The sequence below is a fragment of the Harpia harpyja genome, chromosome Z (assembly GCF_026419915.1).
Source record: "Harpia harpyja isolate bHarHar1 chromosome Z, bHarHar1 primary haplotype, whole genome shotgun sequence".
NCBI lineage: Eukaryota > Metazoa > Chordata > Aves > Accipitriformes > Accipitridae > Harpia > Harpia harpyja.
Genome location: NC_068969.1, coordinates 79,626,590 through 79,646,823, shown reverse-complemented (window position 1 = coordinate 79,646,823; position 20,234 = coordinate 79,626,590). Strand labels below are relative to the sequence as shown.

Sequence of the window (20,234 nt, the reverse complement as noted above, 5' to 3'; positions counted from 1 at the left end):
AGTTCATTAGATTAACACTCAAAAATATTAGTAAAGGAAAACGTGCTGAGTTTGAAGGAGCCGACAGATCCCAAACACTTATTGTTAATGAGACAGTGTTATCAATAGGGATTGTTCCTGTGAGGTTCTTAAGGGATCAGTGCCAGATCCAACTACTCACTCTTCTGTTCTAGCCCTTGAAGTATACCAAAACCACTGTCTTGGAATTTGCCCATGGCAGCAAGCTTGGCAGAATGGCCAATAGAGAAGACAAGACGGTCAGACAAAGCTATCTGAACCACACTGTAACCAGGATTCATTACTGCAGTGCTTTAATACCACCAACATCAGGTGTCTAACCATAAGTAACACAGGTCATGGAGTACCCTGGAACCATTGTTTCCAGAAAGATTTACGAATGAGCATAGATCAACATGAGCCCAGCAAAACAAGGTGTGTTACATTTAAACAAGGTGGTAATGATGTGGTATGGAGTTGAATGTGACTCTTCTGCTTGATGTTAGAGTAAAATGCTAGGCCAATTTCCAGCACTGATTTTTTTTTAAGATGTTGAAAAACTGGTGACAGCACAGAAAAACTGAGAAATTATTCCATTGTTGAGAATAGCAATGGAACACTTTTTTTTAACGAGAAGGGAAATTAAATGTACTGGGGGGGGGCAGGAGGGAAAGCTAAAGATATGGTGGGCTCTTTATCTTTTTTATGGCTTCAAATTATGGCGTAAAAATGGTTACCGCAATACAGCAACAATGATTGAAGTTATTTTCCCTGTAATACTGCAACTAGCTGATAACAGCAGCCTGTTCAATACTTACTAGTGATATAATTGTGGTATCAACTAAGGCAAAGGTGATCTAGGTTGAATACTAGCAAAAAGTAGCTAGTGGGATCATGATGCACATTGGGAGACTGTAGGATGGCTTGCACTGAGACATTTTAGGATCAAGGCAGGTGCTCTAAGCGTGTGTCTTTCTTTCTGGATATAAAGAGACAGTCCACATGAGTACTTGAGAGCCCTTCCACTGTTGCCATTGAGTTGTCAACAATATGTCATGGCTCTTATGGGTATTTCATAATAGCCCTATGATGAGGAGAAGCATTTTTTTCTCATTAAACACAGTTTGGCCTGCACAGGACTATACTTGCTTGCCTGGTGGTTTGTAGACATAATGTGCCTTGCTTTCTTCCTTTCACAGGTTTATTCCTGAGGCTTGGTCCACCTGTAGTGTCACCTGTGGAGTGGGCAGCCAGGTGCGGCTTGTGAAATGTCAAGTGCTCCTCTCTTTCTCTCAGTCTGTGGCTGACTTGCCCATCGATGAATGTGAAGGTCCCAAACCTGTGTCTCAGAGAGCTTGTTACAGTGGTCCCTGCAGTGGGGACGCAGCCGAACATACCCCAGAGGAAACTGAGCTGCTGTATGGCAGCTTACAGGAGTTTGATGAGCTGTATGACTGGGAGTATGAGGGCTTTACGGAGTGTTCAGAGTCCTGTGGAGGAGGTAAGTGCAAAGTGTTTCTGTGATGGATTTGCTTTCGCTCTTGAAATGTATGCTTTACAGTTAACACCCATGGACACACTGCTTTGCTACAGCTATTTAGAAACATAGAATAATTTAGGTTGGAAGATACCTTTAAGATTACAGAGTCCAACCATAAGATCATCAAGTCCAACTGTATTTGAAAAGGCATGGATGAAAACTGTGAAAAAAAACCATGCGCACAACATATTTTAGTCTAGGACTTTAAGGCTCCATGCTTAGGCTGTCACCAAGAGTGATCAATGTATTACATATTTCTGTTTCCCTGTATCAGCTGATCAGTCAAAAGGCACTCACGCAAAGAGACTGAATGTTAAAGTGGTCTGGTGATACAGGCTAAGAATCATGTGTCATTTTTAGTTTTTCTCTCTTGATTTGTACTGTGCAAGTATAAACATGTGGAAGTAAATTGTTCTCCCATAGCAGATGCATTAAATTATTGATATTCTAAGGGCCCAGCCAGTTGCCTAACTCCTATCACTATGAGACATTAGCTCCGATCCCAGTGCAAAAGAAAACATATGGTAAAAAGCCATTAATGGTGTGATTGTCTGAAGCTAGCAGGCTTGGCACTTGGAGTTTCTCAAAGTTAATCAAGGTCTCAGGTTCCACATGTTATAGGCTATTAATGCACAGTTCTCTGATATCCTTTTTTCCCACCATTTTGTCTAGCTAGTTCTGGGACATATGTCCACTCCAGTATTTTTTAAATTAAACCTAGACTTCTCCAGCTGCTGTCTTTTTACATTACAAGTTTCAGGCTATTTAAAAAAGGATTACTATACATAAATACAGAATAGATACTGTAGAACTGGAAACCATTCAGCACTTTATGAATGGTTAATAGTGTGATCTGTACAGATTCACCAGTAATCAGTTACAAACTTAAAAAACACAGTTAGTAGAAAATAATGCAAAGGTTTTCTATGCTTACTTTTAGCTTGCAGATGGTAGTCAGTGTTTAGAGCAGTTCACAGAGAGTTGTCAGACCATTGCCACTATTACTTTGTTTCCTACATAAAAATATGACACTAGTGTATGCTAAGTGATGAACACTGACTTTACAGGAGTATCTGTCATATATCGAGACTACTAGCAAGTAGTAACAATTTGTCACACTGTGCATACAGAAACCTGAATAGCTTCTAGAAATATCCTCTTGAAAAGGATTCATATATTTCTTTGAATATAGTGACTATGTTTGAGTTTTCAAATATAACTCAGACTGATATGACAGAGACATTTTTCTTTATAAATTTAATCTCTTTCAATTGTCTGCAGAAATTGTTAGCCAAGATTTCTTTTTGTCTGACATCAACTCCTAATTTCCCAGATTAGCAGATGCTAAGTCAGATATTTTTGTAGCCATAGGTGCAAGACCGGTCAAACTAATTTTATTGGTTTTGGAGTCTCAAGAGAAGAAATTGGATAGATGCAGAAGTAACCTTTCACCTCCCAGAAGTAGCAGCCAGAAGGAATTAGTTAGTCATTTAGTCTGCCGTTAGTGGCTGTATTTCCCAGAGCTGTCATCAGATATCATGTAACAATTATTCTATTCTGGTAGATATAAACACAGAAAATCTCATTTGATGGTATTTTGAAAGTGAACTTAAACTGCCTAGATTCATGTCCCACCCTTACACTCTTTTATACTGTGATTTCCTATTGAGAACTGATTTATTTTTTTCAGGGGAAGCAATTTTAAAACAGACAGCTTTTTGTTCTGGTAATATCATGCAGTAAATAGTGTCTAGAATTCAGTTACTTGGCAAATAAACATCCTGAAGTTCATATACTTTTTTTTAATTATCTCTGTTACGTGGAACTTCTGACGGATAACCAAAAGTCTCTATATTCTCTAAACGTTCAATGATCGATCTTCAATTTAAAGCTTATAACCATTTGCCGAACTGACCTATCAAAAACAGAGCAGCAGATGTTATCAGTATGCTGAGATATACGCAGTGCGAAATTCTAGGATAAGCCGAAGAAAGGGATTCTGAGCACATTTGTTTGCTGCTGGAACAAGCCAGATTTTTTTTTTTTTTTAAGTCACTTAGTATTAGAGCCAGAAACTGTGTCAATACATAGTCTAGCAACCACAGACTTGTTAAATTCAGGCAGGAGCCTTTTACTTCAATACCCTGACAGCATGTCAGGCAAGATTACCAGTTCTAGCAGTACCTTTAAAAGGTAAAAAGTTGTAAGGACCTCTGTAAGGAAATTATAATGAGCAGAGTAGAAGGCTGGTGGGATAGACTAAAATTATTGGAAATACAATCAGAGATTACTTAGGTGACAGGAATAAGCATGGGGAATGAACTTATTGGGAGGCTTGGGGTACGTTGAATACTGAAGAGTGAAGAGCAGCAGTATCAGAGCTTAGCTATATGAATTTGATAAAACAAAACCATCAGTCTGAAAAATGGAGAAAAGGCTGAATTCAAGACCTTGCAGTCAATCACTTTTGGATAGTCAGCACTGAAACAGGCAATGCAGAAGTGTTAAGGTAATTGATAACCATTAGTCAAGAGCTCATTAGTGACACACTTCAGAACAGAGAAACTGAAGCTGTGGAGCAGTTTACAAAATTTTGATCTGAAAAGAAAAACATCCAACATATATAGATGGTAAGCAAGCTGTATCCCTAGCAAACTGAATGATGTCACCAGCATGTGGCAGGACTCGGTGGTTTCTTTCCACAGAGTTAAGAAGAGTACTTTCCTGGTTTCCATACCTGTGGATTAGCAGTCCTTCTCTCCTGGCTTCATCAGATTGCTGTCAGGCCTGCGCAAATGATCAATGCAAAGTAGACACAAGTAACTTGAACATAGTGACATTTCCCATCAGGTAGAGAGCCACCTCTGTTCTGCTGCCAGGAGCAGTCTGTCCTGGGGAATCCACGTGCCTCCGTTTGCTGTACACAATATGATAACATGCTGAACAGAAGAATGACTGAGCTGGAAAGATACTGAACATGACCGGGTAGAGAACATATTGTTTATGTATAAATATTTAATTGGTTTCCTTTCCTAGAAATAAATCACTACCATTTGTTTTATTCTTTCAGTGGGCTATCCTTTTTACAACTTACTTTAAGTCTTTCAGGAGATTCCTTGAATAGCAAAATGGCTTGAAAATACAGGGCCACCTTGCAAAGAAGGAAACCCACAACAATGTTGGCTGACTTCAGGGACTTTGGTAATTTGATGTTGATGTCCACATCCAAAAATGTCAAATTTCTTTCTTCTTTTCAGCAACTTGAGTACAGTGGAGACACTGCCTATCCTTGAGTCATAGGCGTGCCCTGAACTGGCTTGCACACATAAGACCCAAAAATTGCTCAACATGCCACTTTGCTGTGGGCCGCTCCTCAGCCTCTACTGAGAATAAGGGGAATGAATCCATGAATAATTTCAGGAGTACAGGAACTATGATGAGTTGCAGCACTTTGGTCCTGTTGAATAATGATATTATTGTTTGCCTAACAACATGTGCTCTGGCATTAGAAACAGTAAAAGGTATTGTCAGTTCTGTTACACTACTCCTGGAGCTGTTCAAGCTCTTCCAACACTATGTTTTTCTTTAAACATTGGTGTCTTCAAAACATTGTGAGATATTTTGGAAAACTAATTATTGGGTTTGAGAAGATGATGCAATTGTTATGAGTTCAGCTAATCTTTTCCTAACTCAGGAAGTAGGGATGAATGTAAAAAGCATACTTCCACTTTGTTTGAACCACTGTGGATTAGATTTTTAGGAAGTTCAGGCCAATTATTATCCTCAGACCCCCTGGGGAAGAAGTAGTACTCTCACCAAGTACTCTTTCCTGTGGTATGTAGTGTTGCAATCCCTGATTTTCTAGCTTTCTAACCTTGTGACCTAAAAAACCTGTAATATTCCTACCTTACTCTTAGGAATAGCATGACAAAGTAACTGGTATGCCTAAGAGTACATAAGGAATTTGGTATCACCAAGGATTTCCTGAGTTAAAACATAATCGCCGAATCTTCCGGCTTCTCTCTCAATCCCAACAGCTACCCTTGTTCTGTCCCAGCTCTCAGATACACCCTGCAGATTTGCATCTTCGGTTTAGGTGCAGGTCTGTGGATGCAGAAGAGTAACTGAGAGCAGCTGAATTGTCTGACCTTGGTTTACTTTATTTTTGCAAGTATAGCAATCATACTGTTGCTTAAAATACAGCATGCTGAAGTCAAGGCCATTTTCACACCTTAGCCTGTTTGACTGGCAAATAAACAGCCTCATTGCACTCACAGTGAAAGGATGAGTCACTAGAGAGCACTGGACAATTTTCTGTCCAGGGAAGGTAAGTAAGTGGTGAATGAACCTACGAACTTTTCACTGCAGCTGAGACACATAGTGAGACTGAAAGCAAGGCCAAGTAAAAGCCCAGCATCCCACTCAGTGTTTTGATCAGGCCATCTCCCAGGTGGCTGGGGAACAGAATACAAAAGGTGCAGTAAGCAATATATGACTGTGCCAGGACAATTGCAAGAGTTACAGATGAAGGCTTTTCCCAGTGGAAGGGAGAAAAGGAACAGCAATTTTCCGTACTCAGTCAGATACACTGTGCCAAGAAACATCCCCCTTTGGTAGACATTCATGCTGTACTCCTCAAAGACCGTCAGGCAGAGCACTTCGATGTGGACAGCAAACACCTCACTGCCGTGCGGGAAGCAACCTCCTCCCTCTCTGCAGCCAGGGTTGCGGCCCCTGAGGTGGCAGCCCTGGGTGTGTGGCTGTGCTTCCCCACACGCTGCAGCCCCAACACAGCCCCGCTGGGCCCATCTCTGCCCTCGGCTGCCCCTCCAGGTACGGAAAGCTGGCTGTGACGATGTGTTGTTGTGTGCAGGTGTCCAGGAGGCTGTGGTGACCTGCCTGAACAAACAAACCAGGGAGACTGCGGACGAGACACTGTGTGTAACCAGCCGCCGTCCTCCACAGCTGCTGAAAGCCTGTAGCCTGGACCCCTGCCCCCCAAGGTAGGCTTCTTACATCTTACCGCCAGGCATATGTTTCTTTCCAGATTTAAGAGAGATGTGATCACTGATGAAGTTGAGAAACTGATCTTCAAGCTGCCCATCAATCTGAGATGTTCAGAGCCAGGGATGCTTGGAACTGGGCGTGCTGAAATGACTGCTGAAATACAGGAGTAAAACATGCAAACAAGACTATGAGATGGCTCCCCAGGTTGCAGTACCACAGACTCAGCTGCCTGGGCGCAGCAGATCTGTGTCACTCCTCCTGGAACTCCTTTTAACTGACGTGAATTGAGCAGAGGTGATGTGCGTGAGTAAAACTCTGCTGCTGCATAAGGTAGCGGATTGGCACAGCCAGGTTGGTGTTGTTATTGCAGGTGAGGATACCTGAGCCAGGGCTCTTTCATCTTGTCCAGACATCGTTTAATGGATTTTGAGAAATCCATAACAAAAGCAAAACAAATACACAAGTGTGCATGATTGTAGTCCAGTATGTTGCCCAGAGCCATTTTAACAAGACTAGCAGTATGAAGTAAAGGATTTTAAGTAAGTCATGACTGCAGACTCAATGGCCTTTTGGTCTGGAGGTGTGCACTGCCTCACACATGGTCTTTCTCAGACTGCAGGGGCTAACAGCCTCTTCACACCACATCACAGTCTTATTGACCGGGAAGTGCAAAGTGATGGTAAAACCAAAGGGCAAACTTCAGGCCGCTTGCCCACTCAGGTCCTGGAGGCACACAGTTTATGGATTGGCTTAACTTTACCCAGAGCTGTGTAAAGTTTAAGGAGACTTCTCCAACCTCCCACAAAAGGCTTTGCAGAACCTGTTTCTCCCTGGGCTCAGGCAGCTTCCACAATCCTGACCCTAAAAATAGCAGGTATTTGTGTGCAGAAATTCACATCTGTACCCTCCACAACAGAAAATAGCTGTCATGAGGTTCCCATGGTTTATTTAAATAGACCTGGGCCTGTCAGGACTTCAAGATGTACTGCATACATATTGTCTTTATTCCCAGCACCAGAGGTGCATTTACTCTCTTCTGGTAGTGCAGCAGATCTGAAACACATTGATTTATAACTTTGGACTATTTAAAACACTCAGTGCTGTCCGGGTGGTAGATATTCCTTAGAGAGTATATTGGTAGGTACATGTATGCTTTATATGACAGCATTTATATGACAGGCTATACAGAGGCATATTGTTATGAATATTAGTAGATTTTGGGTACATGGAGAAGGTTCACATTAAAAATCAAATATGGCATCAAATATGGCCAGCACCCAAGAATCATAAAGACAGAAATAATGGTTTGATTGGATGATCAGGATTTTGAGTCAGTGAGAAGCAGAGCCAAATGACACGTTTCACCAAAGCGTTACAAGAATTGCTTATGAGGATATTGCAAACCTGATTTTGATAAATTGTCTGTATTACTGGCAATAACACACAAATATTATACTAATGCTTGAAAATAAATTTGTATGTGGAAATCTCACTGTAATTGAAAGGTAGCAGCATCACTGGAGCTGAGAGTGCATGGTAGGGGATTGACCACCCATCAATTCTGAGATGGAAAATAAATATTCACTGGTAGAGAAAAAATAAGGCATGCTCATGTAGGCCAGTATTTATGTGAGTTCCGTTACAAAAGTAGTCTGAGAAATTGGGTGAATACTTTTTGAATTAGTCTGTGTGATAATCCATACCACTGTGGTAACCTTGCTACCGGAGCTGAGCTAGTTTAAAGTAACCTTGGGCAAGTAGTTCACTCCATGGATTACAAGATGATTGTACTGTAGGTGAGAATCAGGCTGTGAAGCAAAGCTGAAAGGGGAATGAGGCAGCAAGGGGAGATTAAGAAGCTTTCATCCACCCCTAGGTCTGCAACTGAGAAAAGGGGAAATGACTCCCTTCCCTGTATATACCTCTGTCCCTTCAGTCCCCACAGTCTGGAGGAAATTGCCTGTCTGCAGAGATTTAAGTGGCACAGGATGAAGAACAGCACAAGTTCTGCAAAATGGCTCCTTTGGTAAGACCACGGAGGCCTAAAACTGAGGGCTGCAGACAGCAGGCAGCATGGCTAATGGAAAGAGGGGCAGGAAGGAAAGTTGATATGTCTCCCAGGCAGGCTGTGACAGGATAACTTCTTAATTCCTGCAAGCTTCTGAAGTGCTGCATCTGCTAATGCCACTGTATTAAACACAATGGTATATTAATTAAACTGATAGTATTTAGTGTATAAAGATTATTGCTTTATAATCATTAATTCCAACAGTCTTAAGACTTCCAAAGAGAACACAGGACCAAAAAAAAAAAAAAAAAGAAAAGAAAAGAAAAAAAAAGGCTTTAGGAGTTTCTCTTTGTTTTAATCAGAAAATGCTTCAGGATTCTAATTCAAGATATCTTGATCCAGGAATCTGATGGAAATTTAGGCTAAAATCCTGTTCTTGTGAATGCTGATGAAGGTACTGCTATTGACTGACAAGTCCAAAACTTGTAATACACTGTGCCTGTGAACATACAGAAGTTCCCAAAATGCAATCTGTGAACCATTGATATTTCCCAGAGCTTTCACTGACAGCTTATAGAGAAAGCTAGCTGGTCTCACAGTGTTGGCTCTTCTCTCTGTTTTCCAGCTGCTAAAGTGCATTAAAAGAAGCTAAAAATATAAAAACCACTTTTCTAGAATGTCCTTGATGTGTAAGTGACTGTTGGAGCATGCAGTTGTGGTGGGTAAAGGAGACAGTCTGCTGAAAAGGCAACTGAGACGAATGTCTCAGTAGACAAGGGAATGCTGTCCACAGCATGAAGAAAAAGTTGAGAAGTCTTGCCCAAGAGAAAGAAAATTCCTTCCTAATATATTTAGAGAAATTATTCCAGTGATGTTTCTTGAACCGAAACAGCCCGGCATGCTTAGAATTTAATGTGTATGTCTAAATTTAATACAGTTCAAGATCCTGTTTAGCTTAAGAGGAAGAACATTTAAAAATTACAACTTCCAAGCTCAGTGTTGCTTCTGCTGCAGGCACTTTTGGTTACATGTAGCATTCTCTGTAGCCTCTCAAAGGGCTAGTCATATAAGCCTCTCTTGGTCAATAATTGGTTTACCTCGTTTAATACAGATAAACAAAAGCATTGAACCACAGAATCTTGTCAGCCTTTCTGGAGGGTCAGAAGGCATACACCTCAAGACAGATACTGTAGAAGTAGTCAGTGAAGAGTAATTTCATTCTGGTTTTGTTTCATCATTCTTTTTGGACACTTAAGAAGAATGATGCTAAAGGGATCTTCACTGTTGCTGTTCTTTTTGCTCCCTGCTGAGAATAAATGTGGATAAACTGGAAGACTTCATTACTCACTTCATGCTTCACCTTGAAATTAGTCTGTGACATCCTCATCCTCTTCTATTCTTCATTGCTGTCGTCTCTCCTGGAACAAAATATAGTAAAAACTAGAATATACTGGCAATACTTCCAATTTATGAAAACACTGAAAGGTTATGGTGTTTGTATAGCAACTGAGATCTTTATAATTTCCATTGAAATTCTGGCTTAATATTTTAGCACATTACTATTCTGAGTCCATTGAAGAGAGACAGAACTAAACCATAGAAATCTGTCTTCAAATATTCATAGCTCTATGGAGTCAGCAAAATCTCATGCTTAAAATTCTTACAGAAGAAAGAAGAACCAGGAAGACTTGCACACAAAAATTGGAGGATTTCATCCATATTCAAACCCCAAAGCAGCTGAGTTTCCTGTGGTTTCAGACTTTGTTGCGAGTTTTTTGCTTATCACTTCAAGAACAATAGCAGAAAAAGAGCCCAGTCCCTTTCTCCTGGAAAACAATATAACAAAAATTCCCATTTTGCACTGAACTAAGAATTAGTGAAATGCTGTGGAGCTGATTGCTAAGTTGGGACCTAATAACTGATTTGCAGCACAGTAGGTACAGAGTAAAATTTCATATCATTAACTTGGTATGCCCTTGTTTGATATTTCTATGAAAATGATATAGCCTGTTTTAATGTACTGGGAGACCCAACGTGCTTTCTCCAGGAAAGAGAGGAATGAAGACTATGATAATTTTAATTCAGTCATTCAGTTACTTAATTTGTGTCAATCAAGCTATATCACTTCCAAAATTACATAGCAGTACTTGACCAGAGCACAGCCTTCCCAGAAGTAAATGCAGAATGTTCAATGTCTAGAATTTTCTTCTCTAAGCTCAAAACATGAAAGGGAAGATCACTCAGATTTGCTAATTGCTGTGTTTGCATAGTAAATTACTCCAGAAACAATCAGAAAAACCTTGTTTTAATGTCGGCTTTACTGTTTTCAACAACAAAATGACTCGCATCCAAAATGTGTCTTTTCCTCAGTCTCCCCAACCCAAAATACAGCGGCAGTCATCATCTAATCAGATATAATTGCTCTTGTTTATAACAGCAACAGCATGAGCACCTCGTGGTGAGCCAACAGAGTCTACCAAATGGGTGGAAGAGAATGTTGTAACTGTGTTATTAATTATAACTGCTCAATAGCTGGGTCAATGCATGTTGAAAAAATTTGGTAAACATGTATGGAGGACTGGTGAGAGAAGCAAAGCAATGAAAGCCAGATGGCTGAAAATGGAGGAAATTCCAGGCAATTTCTACAGCTTTGTTCTTGTGTATTTTCAAAACTGAACTTTTATTCCTGCAGAACAAAGAACAGCTGAATGCTACAAACCCTCAAAAATCAGTGAGGAAAAAGCAGACAGTTCTAGGAATAGCATAAGATTTCACCCTAACACTCACCCTTTACTCCTTCAAGCCTCTGTTATTAGCAAGAAAAGGTAGGAAACAGTCATCCTGATACCTGACTGAAGAGTCAAGATAGCCTGAGTTAGGCTAGGATCTAGCTCATTGCACAGTATCTTCTTTTTCTCGTCCTTTTCTTCCTTTTTTTCTCCTGCATCTGCTTGGTTTGTGTTTGTGCAATAAATTACCTGTTATTATTTTAATGTTAATTTGGTGAATGCAGTATTGTCCATCTGTTTTGCTCTGTTTCACTTCCCAGATGAAGTCAAACTATAAAGGAGAAAAAAAATCAACATGTTTTTCGATGTATTTGGAGACGTGAGGCATTAGGTTGCTGGTAGGTCAGACTTAGTGTATGATGTGCTCCCATCAGCAATCTGAAATGAATTGAATGTGTGTGGAAAGGCCAGAGCTTTCCCTAATCCGTTAAAGGTGACCTCTGTGTGTGGGAGGGTGTCAATGCATATGTATTTTGCATTGCTCAGGTGAAATATTAGAGCATCTGTCTAGCTCATGAAAAAGGTTAAAAGATTTGCAAGTCTACAGATCCTGCCAGTAAGGCTGTACTGCAGTAGATACCAGTTCTTGATTTGTTGCAGTCTTTTCTCAGAGGTGTAAGTTAGAATTAGCATTATTGAGGCAATGATGGTGTTACTGTCTCTTTGTGCCACAGAAAGATTTTCAACACCTCACAAACCTCAGAATTTCTTTAACTGGGATGTATTTCAGTCTATTTTGAACTGAAGTGCATTGAGAATATCTTTGACAGCCTCTTAAGATGTAGCCCACAGAGCCTCCTAGGATCATGGGCCACAGCTTGAACCATTAATGGAGTAGATTGGAGAATCAGACATTAGAAGGAATATGCTGTCAGACAAGATAAATTCACCCTTATTTGAAGCCTTTAGGTTGAGACACAGCTAAAACAGAAGTCATGGGCTCAGTGAGAGAATCATAATCCCATTTTTTGTCTAGGTTTACTTTGCTAAAGATGGGACTGTACAAAGACATCTTAATAGGCTGCTGTCCCTAGGCAGCTCAGTTATGCCATACCTGCACAACCTGCATGCCTACCTTGCAGTACTGTAATAACACCCTGGCCTTAAAATGTATTAATCTGTGACCTAAAACATTTATCTTTCTCTCCCCTTTTTTATAATATAATCTCCCCCTTTGTACCCTCTCCAGTTGTTAACAGATTGTCCAAGATGTGTCTGACAGCCCACTCTTCCGCTTTCTCACTGGATGCATTGCCTGTGGTGGAGCAGTAACTGCATGCTCCTTGGTATCTCTTACTCAACAGCAGTTACAGTGAAGTCACCAAGGGGACCCACAGGGAGTGGTCCTTTTCAGCCATGTGTGTCACATCTAAATGTGAAGCAAAGCAACTTGCAAGTTACCAGGGTCAGTGGAGCAGCTCTGGAGTCTCCATCACATACTGCCTCCAGCTCTTCTAGTTTAAAATTTCAGACCTCTTCCCCAGCCATTTTGCTTTTTAAATAATATGATGGTTCCTTCATTAGATAGGATTTCACTCACAGACGTTTTCCTCCATTTCAGCTTATATTCTGTTGGGACTATTATGTTCATAAAATATTAGATCGCAATTATAAATACTGTTTTTGATAATGTACACCATATTTCTTTCTTACTTCAAAGAATGGTAGATCACACTTCTTATACAGAATCCTATATACTTAGATACTTTATTTTCCTCTACACAAACCTCCAGGTCACAAGTTTCACCAAGTTAGTACACCATGGTGTTGAAACAATCTCACCATGCCCTACCACAGGTTTTTTATAGCTTGGCTTGTGATGAATATGAGCTTAAAGTCATGGTGGGGACTTAGTGAGTCCCTCTGCAGAGGACAATTTCTCTTTTTTTTTTTTCCTGGCACTGTTAGTTTTCCAGTTTTAGTCACCTTAATACAGTTCACTTCTCTCCACCCTTCTCTAATGCCTGTGCTAACCAGAACTTGATATTCACTACCACTTGATATTTTTCAGTATTTTGAACAAATATGCTCTCACTTCAGCATTTCTTATGTTAACTTCTAATTCTTTTTTTTTTCTCTAAATTTATTCTCAGTTTTCTTAATTTACTATGTCAACAGCAGGATTTCACTCCCAAAGGAGAGCTTTCCCAACAGTGACGATAAAGAGCATGTCTTTGCTCTTGTGCCAACTATGAAGTTAAGTCAAATATTTTGTAGCATAATGGCCAGGATTAACATTTTCACTGCAGCATTAACCTGTGAAATAAGCTACAGGGTCTTATAAATGGTTGATTTTACTATGTGTCATCACTTCCTTTAAAAAGGGGTGAAACTAAGAGCACCATTATATCTTCCATTTACAGTACTGTTGAAGTAACTTATTATAGCAGTAGTCTGAGGAATATCCAATACTTTCAAACCAATAAACCTTTACAGATGAAACGATAAAGTATGTAAAAGGAGAATAAAAATATGGCCCTAACTGCTGAAAATGTACTGTACAGTTCTGTGCCATACTTACACATGAGAAAGATTCACACATGAAATAGATGGAGGAGGCACCTTCCTTTCCATTCAATTTGGAGTGAATTAAGTACCTATAGAAGGAGACAGACTGATTAAACAAAGAGTTCTGTATCTGTCAAGTTGGTCTGTCACATCTGCAGAAGCACAGCAAACCCTCCTGTTTTGTGTCCATGAACGTTTCTATCTTCAATTATGTAATCTCCATTCCTCTGGCCTCTCTGCTAATGCTGTTAACCATTGAAGGTCTCACTGATGGAGTAGAGTTTGTGCTGTGCAGTTACCCATTAGAAATATGACTAAGATGATGTATTCCACACTGTAACCAGCTGCTAGTAGATCTTAGTCATTCACAGCCTTGGGAAAGACTTTAACTACTCACACAGAGGTGAACAGCAATGCATTTAATTAAGAACCAATGGATCCACAGATTTGTATTGTTATAACTATATTGGATGGAGGTTTGGGGTTGGCTTGTTTGTTTTTTTTTTTAATTATAATAGCTACATTGTTGTGGTTTCTGATCTCAACAAAGGTGTTCAGATACGTCAGACAAGTTCATTCCCCTTCCCACAAGGAAGCAATCTGTACTATCTAAAGTAATTTTCTCCAAGATCCAAGAAGCCAGTTTCTCACTCAGGAAAAGTTAGAGAAGTGTATTAAGTCGGCATTCTGTAGTCTGTGGATTCTGCACTCAAACCTATATTGATATAACTATTAGGATGGAGATATGAAATGGTTTAGTACAAGTTTGCCTATATACATAGTAACTTTTCTGACATCATCACTTTGAATGTAATAACTTTTCCTTTTTTGAGTCAGAATGAGATCTTGGTTGATACTTCCATGAATCTGAATATTTTACTATGCTTGTTTTGGTTATTTATGGGTGTAACATGAGTTTAGAGCCTCCTCACTCTGTGTCAAGAGCCTCTGCATGTTTGGATCTCTGCATGTCAATGTGAGGAAAAACATCTTTTGTTGCAGAAGAGTGAGTAAGTAAGTTACTAAATAGATTATCAGTCACAGTTTCAGCATCTCAAAGGGGAAAGTAAAAAAGAAATATTAGATCTGGATGTGCCCTTGGAACAAAATTCTTGAACTACCTTACTAACAATATGTTGCAAGAAGGGCATTGAAGGGAACTCAAACATAAGGAGGCATTGGGAGTTTCCCAGTTTCAGTCACAGCACCATATAGATATATATAGCTAAGTTCAACTAAGTTCTCCCCTCACCCTACTTAAAAACTGGAGAGAAGCCTTGTATGCCTGATTTTGAGAGACAAAGTGTTTGTACCTTCTGCACTGGCGAAATAGTTCAGGAACAGTTCATCCTAATGAAAATATTATCCCTGCAATGCTGCCAGCCAGGTCAGCAAGAAGCTCATGTTATCTGCTGGTTTTGTGGCAGTACTGCTCATAAAACTTGGACTTGCTAGAGAATTACTTAAGCCCACTCACTGTTATCTGAACACTGTTTCATTCATTATTCTGCTTTCTTTGTCCATTCAATCCAGTGACGACACCTTTACTTCTTTCCTGCACTGATCATTTCAGCAAAGGCATCCTTAAATTTTAGGGGAGTCTTGTTACTCTGTGGGACGAAACCACATGTTCATGAATATTGATCTTACAGGTTGTGAAGTCAGGTTTCTTATATATTCCTTCCATGCTATCTACATGCATTTTCAAATGTCTCATTTTTTAAATGTTTCATTTCAGATGTACTTCACATTACAAATAGTCAGTTCATTGCACATCTTTCTCACCTGCTGAGCTTTTTTTGTTTGTTTGTCTTCTGGTGCCTGTAAGCTTGTTGATTTCTCCTTCAGGAACAGCTGTTTTTTAACTTTTTCCATATAGCATAAAGTTAGACCCAAGAAAAGGTGTTGGCTTATGAGCCAGTCCGGCATGGAGAGCACCAGTGTGAAAAGAGTCAGAGAGTATTCAACATAAAGCAGCTCTGTCACGGGCAGCAGGGAGTTAAACTGTCCCTCTGCTTATTTGCAGAAGAACCGTATGAGAGTGCTTCATAGACTTATGTGCACAATTTATTTCATAAATTAGAGGTTCTTATGTTTTTGCATTACTTCGATGTAGGTTTAGGGCAAGGGGTATTATCCTGCTCTGCTGTAGCTCCCCATCTGTGAGTTCCTTCCTGCACTACTCATTCAGTTTCTGCCATCTGCCATTACAAGTGCAATTTGTGCAATTTCTGTCCCATTCCTCAAACTGCCCTATATTGCTTCTTCACCACCTTTCCACCTTTACATTAATTCACTCTGTTCCTCAACTGTTTCTTTTCTTCATTTTTGAAAGGGGCTACCAAGGACCTATTTTCATTGTATCTCCCATAAAATATTGAGCAACCTCCTTGTTAGAAGTGCTGCTTTACGCATGAGCCCAAATCTAAACTTGGGACAAAAACTGGTACTCATTTCTCTATCAAGCCTAATCTGATCTGTGTAGCTATATCAAAGACAGCCATTGCTATCATTTATCTCAGTGCCACAGTTATACAGGGTAAAAGTCTCTTGTGAGGTACTTTTCAGTAGCCAGTATGTCTGCTAATCATTCAAACCAATTCTTTGCCAAACCAGTTCACTTACCTGAAGTTGTCTTTTCGTGTTCCTCTATGGTTCAAACATTCTGCATCTGCAGTAGTCCCCCAAAAGACCAACTAGACAACCTCACACTGTTCAAAGGGTTGGCAGAAAAACACAAAAGCTCTTTTCTGACCTGCCTTAATTGATGATGTCCACTGCCTTCAACTCAAGGGACATCAAGACTTTTTTACTGTAAGGAATCTTATATTTATTGCTTGAAGCATGTCAGAAGGTTACTCCAGCAACCAAAATTGCCATTTGTAGAGTTGTCGCATACTCCATTTACCCTCTGTTCTTCTCTGACTTTTGAGTTCCTCCTCTGTTTTCCTCTATTTGGCTCTGTTACATAAATATTGGCTCCCACCACATTCAGCTATAATGAGCTGCAATATTAATTGATACCGATAAGTCTACAGAGTGAATGCAGGCCACTTCTGTCAGCTCCCAGAGCATTCTCATTGAGCCTTTGATCTGCTTGCATGTGTTGGCTGCATAGACATCTCTTTAATGGACTCCCTTCACTTGCAAGGAAGATGGTTTTTGAAGAAAAGTACCTCACTCTCCCTTGTGCACAACAATCTGCTGAAACCTTCCCTGCCTGTTCAGCTCCCTTGTCATGTTGGTGATACTCAACAACAGATTTTGACAGGCTGGCACTGAACAACAACTAAGCATGAATTATTTTTCCGTTGCTGCTGCTGCTGCTAATTTAGAAGTACTTTGCCTTTTCACTTTTATTTCTTAATCAAGTATTAACTTTTTCAAAGTTTAGTTAAATCTCAGCTTTCCTCTGAGGTGTGTGTGTACTGTATGTATATTTGTAATGTTCTCTCTAAGACGAACTGAACCCTACCAGTAGGAAGATCACTTCCTAGAGACTCAGGTCCATGTTTAAACACCTAAGTGGAGGTCTTAGCTCTCACACTTCATTTCAAAGGAGCAGTCTGATTTTACTGTGAGTGATTTAACAGCTGAATGAAAAATCAGTTGTAGTTAAATTCTTAGATTTTATGCCCTTTCTTTGAGACTAGTTTGACTATAAAGCCAGGAACTGACCTGGGAGTCCTCATCTCAATCCTGACACTTCACTGCAGGAAAGTATGCTACCCAAACAGGATTGATAGTAACTCTCTCTGCTGACCAATGTTTAAGATCACATTCTGGATGGTATTTAAGACCTGGGGATACTGACTCAACCCAAGACAAATATGCTAAAGGAGTCTCAGGAAAGCCTTTCACACCTATGAAACAGGAAGATTTGCCACAAACTTAACTCCAGATCAATAACAGAAAATGAAGGGAGATGTATGGGCTCCAAGTAGACTTCTTAGTCTGCAGGGTCCAATGGAGGACACACAGGTTGACAGAGGACAAGAGGAAGCCAGTATTGACATAGTATGTGATTTACTTAGTCTGTTGCATGCACATATACACAGCTGCCACCCAGCCGTTGTGCATTGAGGGATGTCTCTATGCAGGCAGGTGTCAGATGTTAAGTAAGATGATTCCAGGCAAACGTCTCTCCACACTGATGAATGTTTATTTTAGAAATAAGAAGAGTTCTTTTGTATCACTTTCATATGGTTTAACCACAGAAATATGACAATAATTTCATTTTTTTAGAACTAGTTTGGGAGGTCTTTGTGTAGAAGGGTGTTTACTTTTCCTGTACAGTGTTAAATTTTCTTGGCAGTGCTTGAAGGGATTCTGTCAGGATGAAATCGTATATCTCTAGAAAATATTCTTTACTTGTAACACCTAACAGCTTAGAAGGCTTCGTTTTTTACCATATATACTGTGCATATAGGGACTGATCCAAAGCTGTTGGCTCCATAGTGCTTTCGCTAAAGACTGTACATTTTTCAAGTTCTACCTACATCATTTACTTTTTTCCAGACTGAGTATGGGGGTGCGAGAATGCTTTGTTCTGAAGGGTGGGGGCTCCACTGGGGCAACAACTCTAATTCTAGAAACTTCTCCTGCCATGAGTAGCTGCTTACTAGCTGGTGCTACTATCTGGTCTGTCTAGCTAGCAGAATTATTACATGGGCTCCAGTTCTTGTAGCAATGAGAGGGACATATCAAAACTGAGGCAACAGTGCATTGTTGTCCCTGTTGTTATTCATAACACGCTGATGCTTAGAGGGTCCTGTCAAGCTGAGAGTCCCATTGTGCTAGATAGTAGATAAAGACAAAGCGAGAGATCATCCCTGCTGTAGGACCACAACCTAAGCAGACAACATGGACGAAGCTCAAGAGAAAAAAAAGTATTGTTACAATTTTGCAGATGTGAAGTTGAGACACACAAGGGAAAAGAGTATGATCCAGCCCAGGTCTTGAGTCTTCCCATTGGACTCAAAGGGTGTATTCACATACTCACAGGCTAGCCCATGTTTCAGCAGTTCTGGTCTCAGTCACCTCTGGATTTCAGCGAAGAGCCAGGAACAAGGTCCTGCTCACTTGATCCTTCAGTTCTTCACCTGAACTGCTTGGGCAAAATATGACATTGATACTTTTTGTTCTGTCACAAGAAACAAGGAAAGTTCATTTCTAATTAAAATTAAATGTATAGAACTATTTAGGAGTTCATGCTCGTGTTAGAAGGTTTTTTTCTTTTCCTTTTAAACAGCTTGATCACAAACGTCCAGGCTATATTCTAATTAAGTATATGGGCCCTCACAAAACTTAAAATTCATTAAAGTATAACATAATAAAGTTTAATTTAGGTTTTGCAGGCAAGATTTTTATTAACTGTGTCAAGATAATTTCCCTTATTAGAAATGTCATGGTTAAGCTGGTCTTTGAGGGCATCTGTAACATTTTTAGACTTATATTAATGATACAGAATAATTGTGCTGTGATAGAAATCAATATTTTCAGATTATTGGGCCTTTTTTGGCAACTGGAGCTTCACAATTGTTCTCTTTCTTTTATTCATGGGAGCTGCAAATATTCACGTTTTAAAACATACTGACAATGATTAACTGTGGAAACTGCTTGTCTACCTGAAGTTAAGCACATGCATAAACACTGCTTAGTCAAGCCTAATTTATTTAATGAGAATGTTCTAGAAAATTGCAGTTTCTCATTGACCCTTTAGAAAATAGAATTTTAATTCCTAAAATTAATAGTATATAACAGATTATTAGTCTAATTCATAATATGAACTGACAGATTTCCTAACTGGTGTTTTTCTGTTCATAAAAATCCGTCCATTACTAATTCACTTTGTTAGTTTATAGTTCCTGGAAGTGCAAGAAATTTAGTGCTCTAGTTGGTTCGGCTTTTCATGAATTTATGTCCAGTTTTAGACCACACCCTTAGCACTGTGTATAAGAAAACCTAAAGGAAAAGCATTGCCTTGAGCAGTCAGATCAGGTTCACTACTTAGTTTGCCTATCTTCATATGTATCGTATGTCTCCATATACTTCACCAACTCCAAAAAAACCTACTAAGGCATCACAACATTCCATTGGAAGCAGAAGATTGTTCATTTGGAAAGTGAAAAGTTTCTGTGATCAGTTTTGTATTTTGGATTTGTGATGATACTTGAAATAAGCTATATTTTGGGACCATCCTCTGCTCCCTATACAGTTGCGGTGCAAACTTGTTTTCATTTATGTTCATTTGAAAAACATGCATATATGTGTATTCTAATACATGTATCACTAATATACACATATCTATTTCAACACACCCAGCCCTATGAACTGCCTTTTTCCCATTACGTTCCTCTCTGTTAGCCATCTCTAAATGTCTCTG

At 39.7% G+C, this 20,234-nt stretch overlaps 1 protein-coding gene and 1 long non-coding RNA gene across 6 annotated transcripts in view; one reads left to right on the top strand and one right to left on the bottom strand.

The window, feature by feature from the left end:
• The window catches only part of ADAMTSL1 (ADAMTS like 1), a 474,745-nt gene that overhangs the window by 393,578 nt on the left and 60,933 nt on the right, over positions 1-20,234 (top strand). For all 5 annotated transcript variants that reach the window (XM_052776382.1, XM_052776381.1, XM_052776383.1 and 2 more), the window contains 2 exons: positions 1,197-1,498; positions 6,411-6,540. In XM_052776382.1, coding sequence (XP_052632342.1) covers positions 1,197-1,498; positions 6,411-6,540 — 432 coding nt within the window. The remainder of the gene's footprint in view (positions 1-1,196; positions 1,499-6,410; positions 6,541-20,234) is intronic.
• Positions 2,825-20,234, bottom strand: part of LOC128136559 (uncharacterized) — a 38,817-nt gene continuing 21,407 nt past the window's right edge. Inside the window, exons 2-5 of the long non-coding RNA XR_008233408.1 lie at positions 13,863-13,938; positions 11,531-11,612; positions 9,901-9,970; positions 2,825-3,452 (exon numbers count right to left, since the gene is read on the bottom strand). This is a non-coding gene — a long non-coding RNA (uncharacterized LOC128136559). The remainder of the gene's footprint in view (positions 3,453-9,900; positions 9,971-11,530; positions 11,613-13,862; positions 13,939-20,234) is intronic.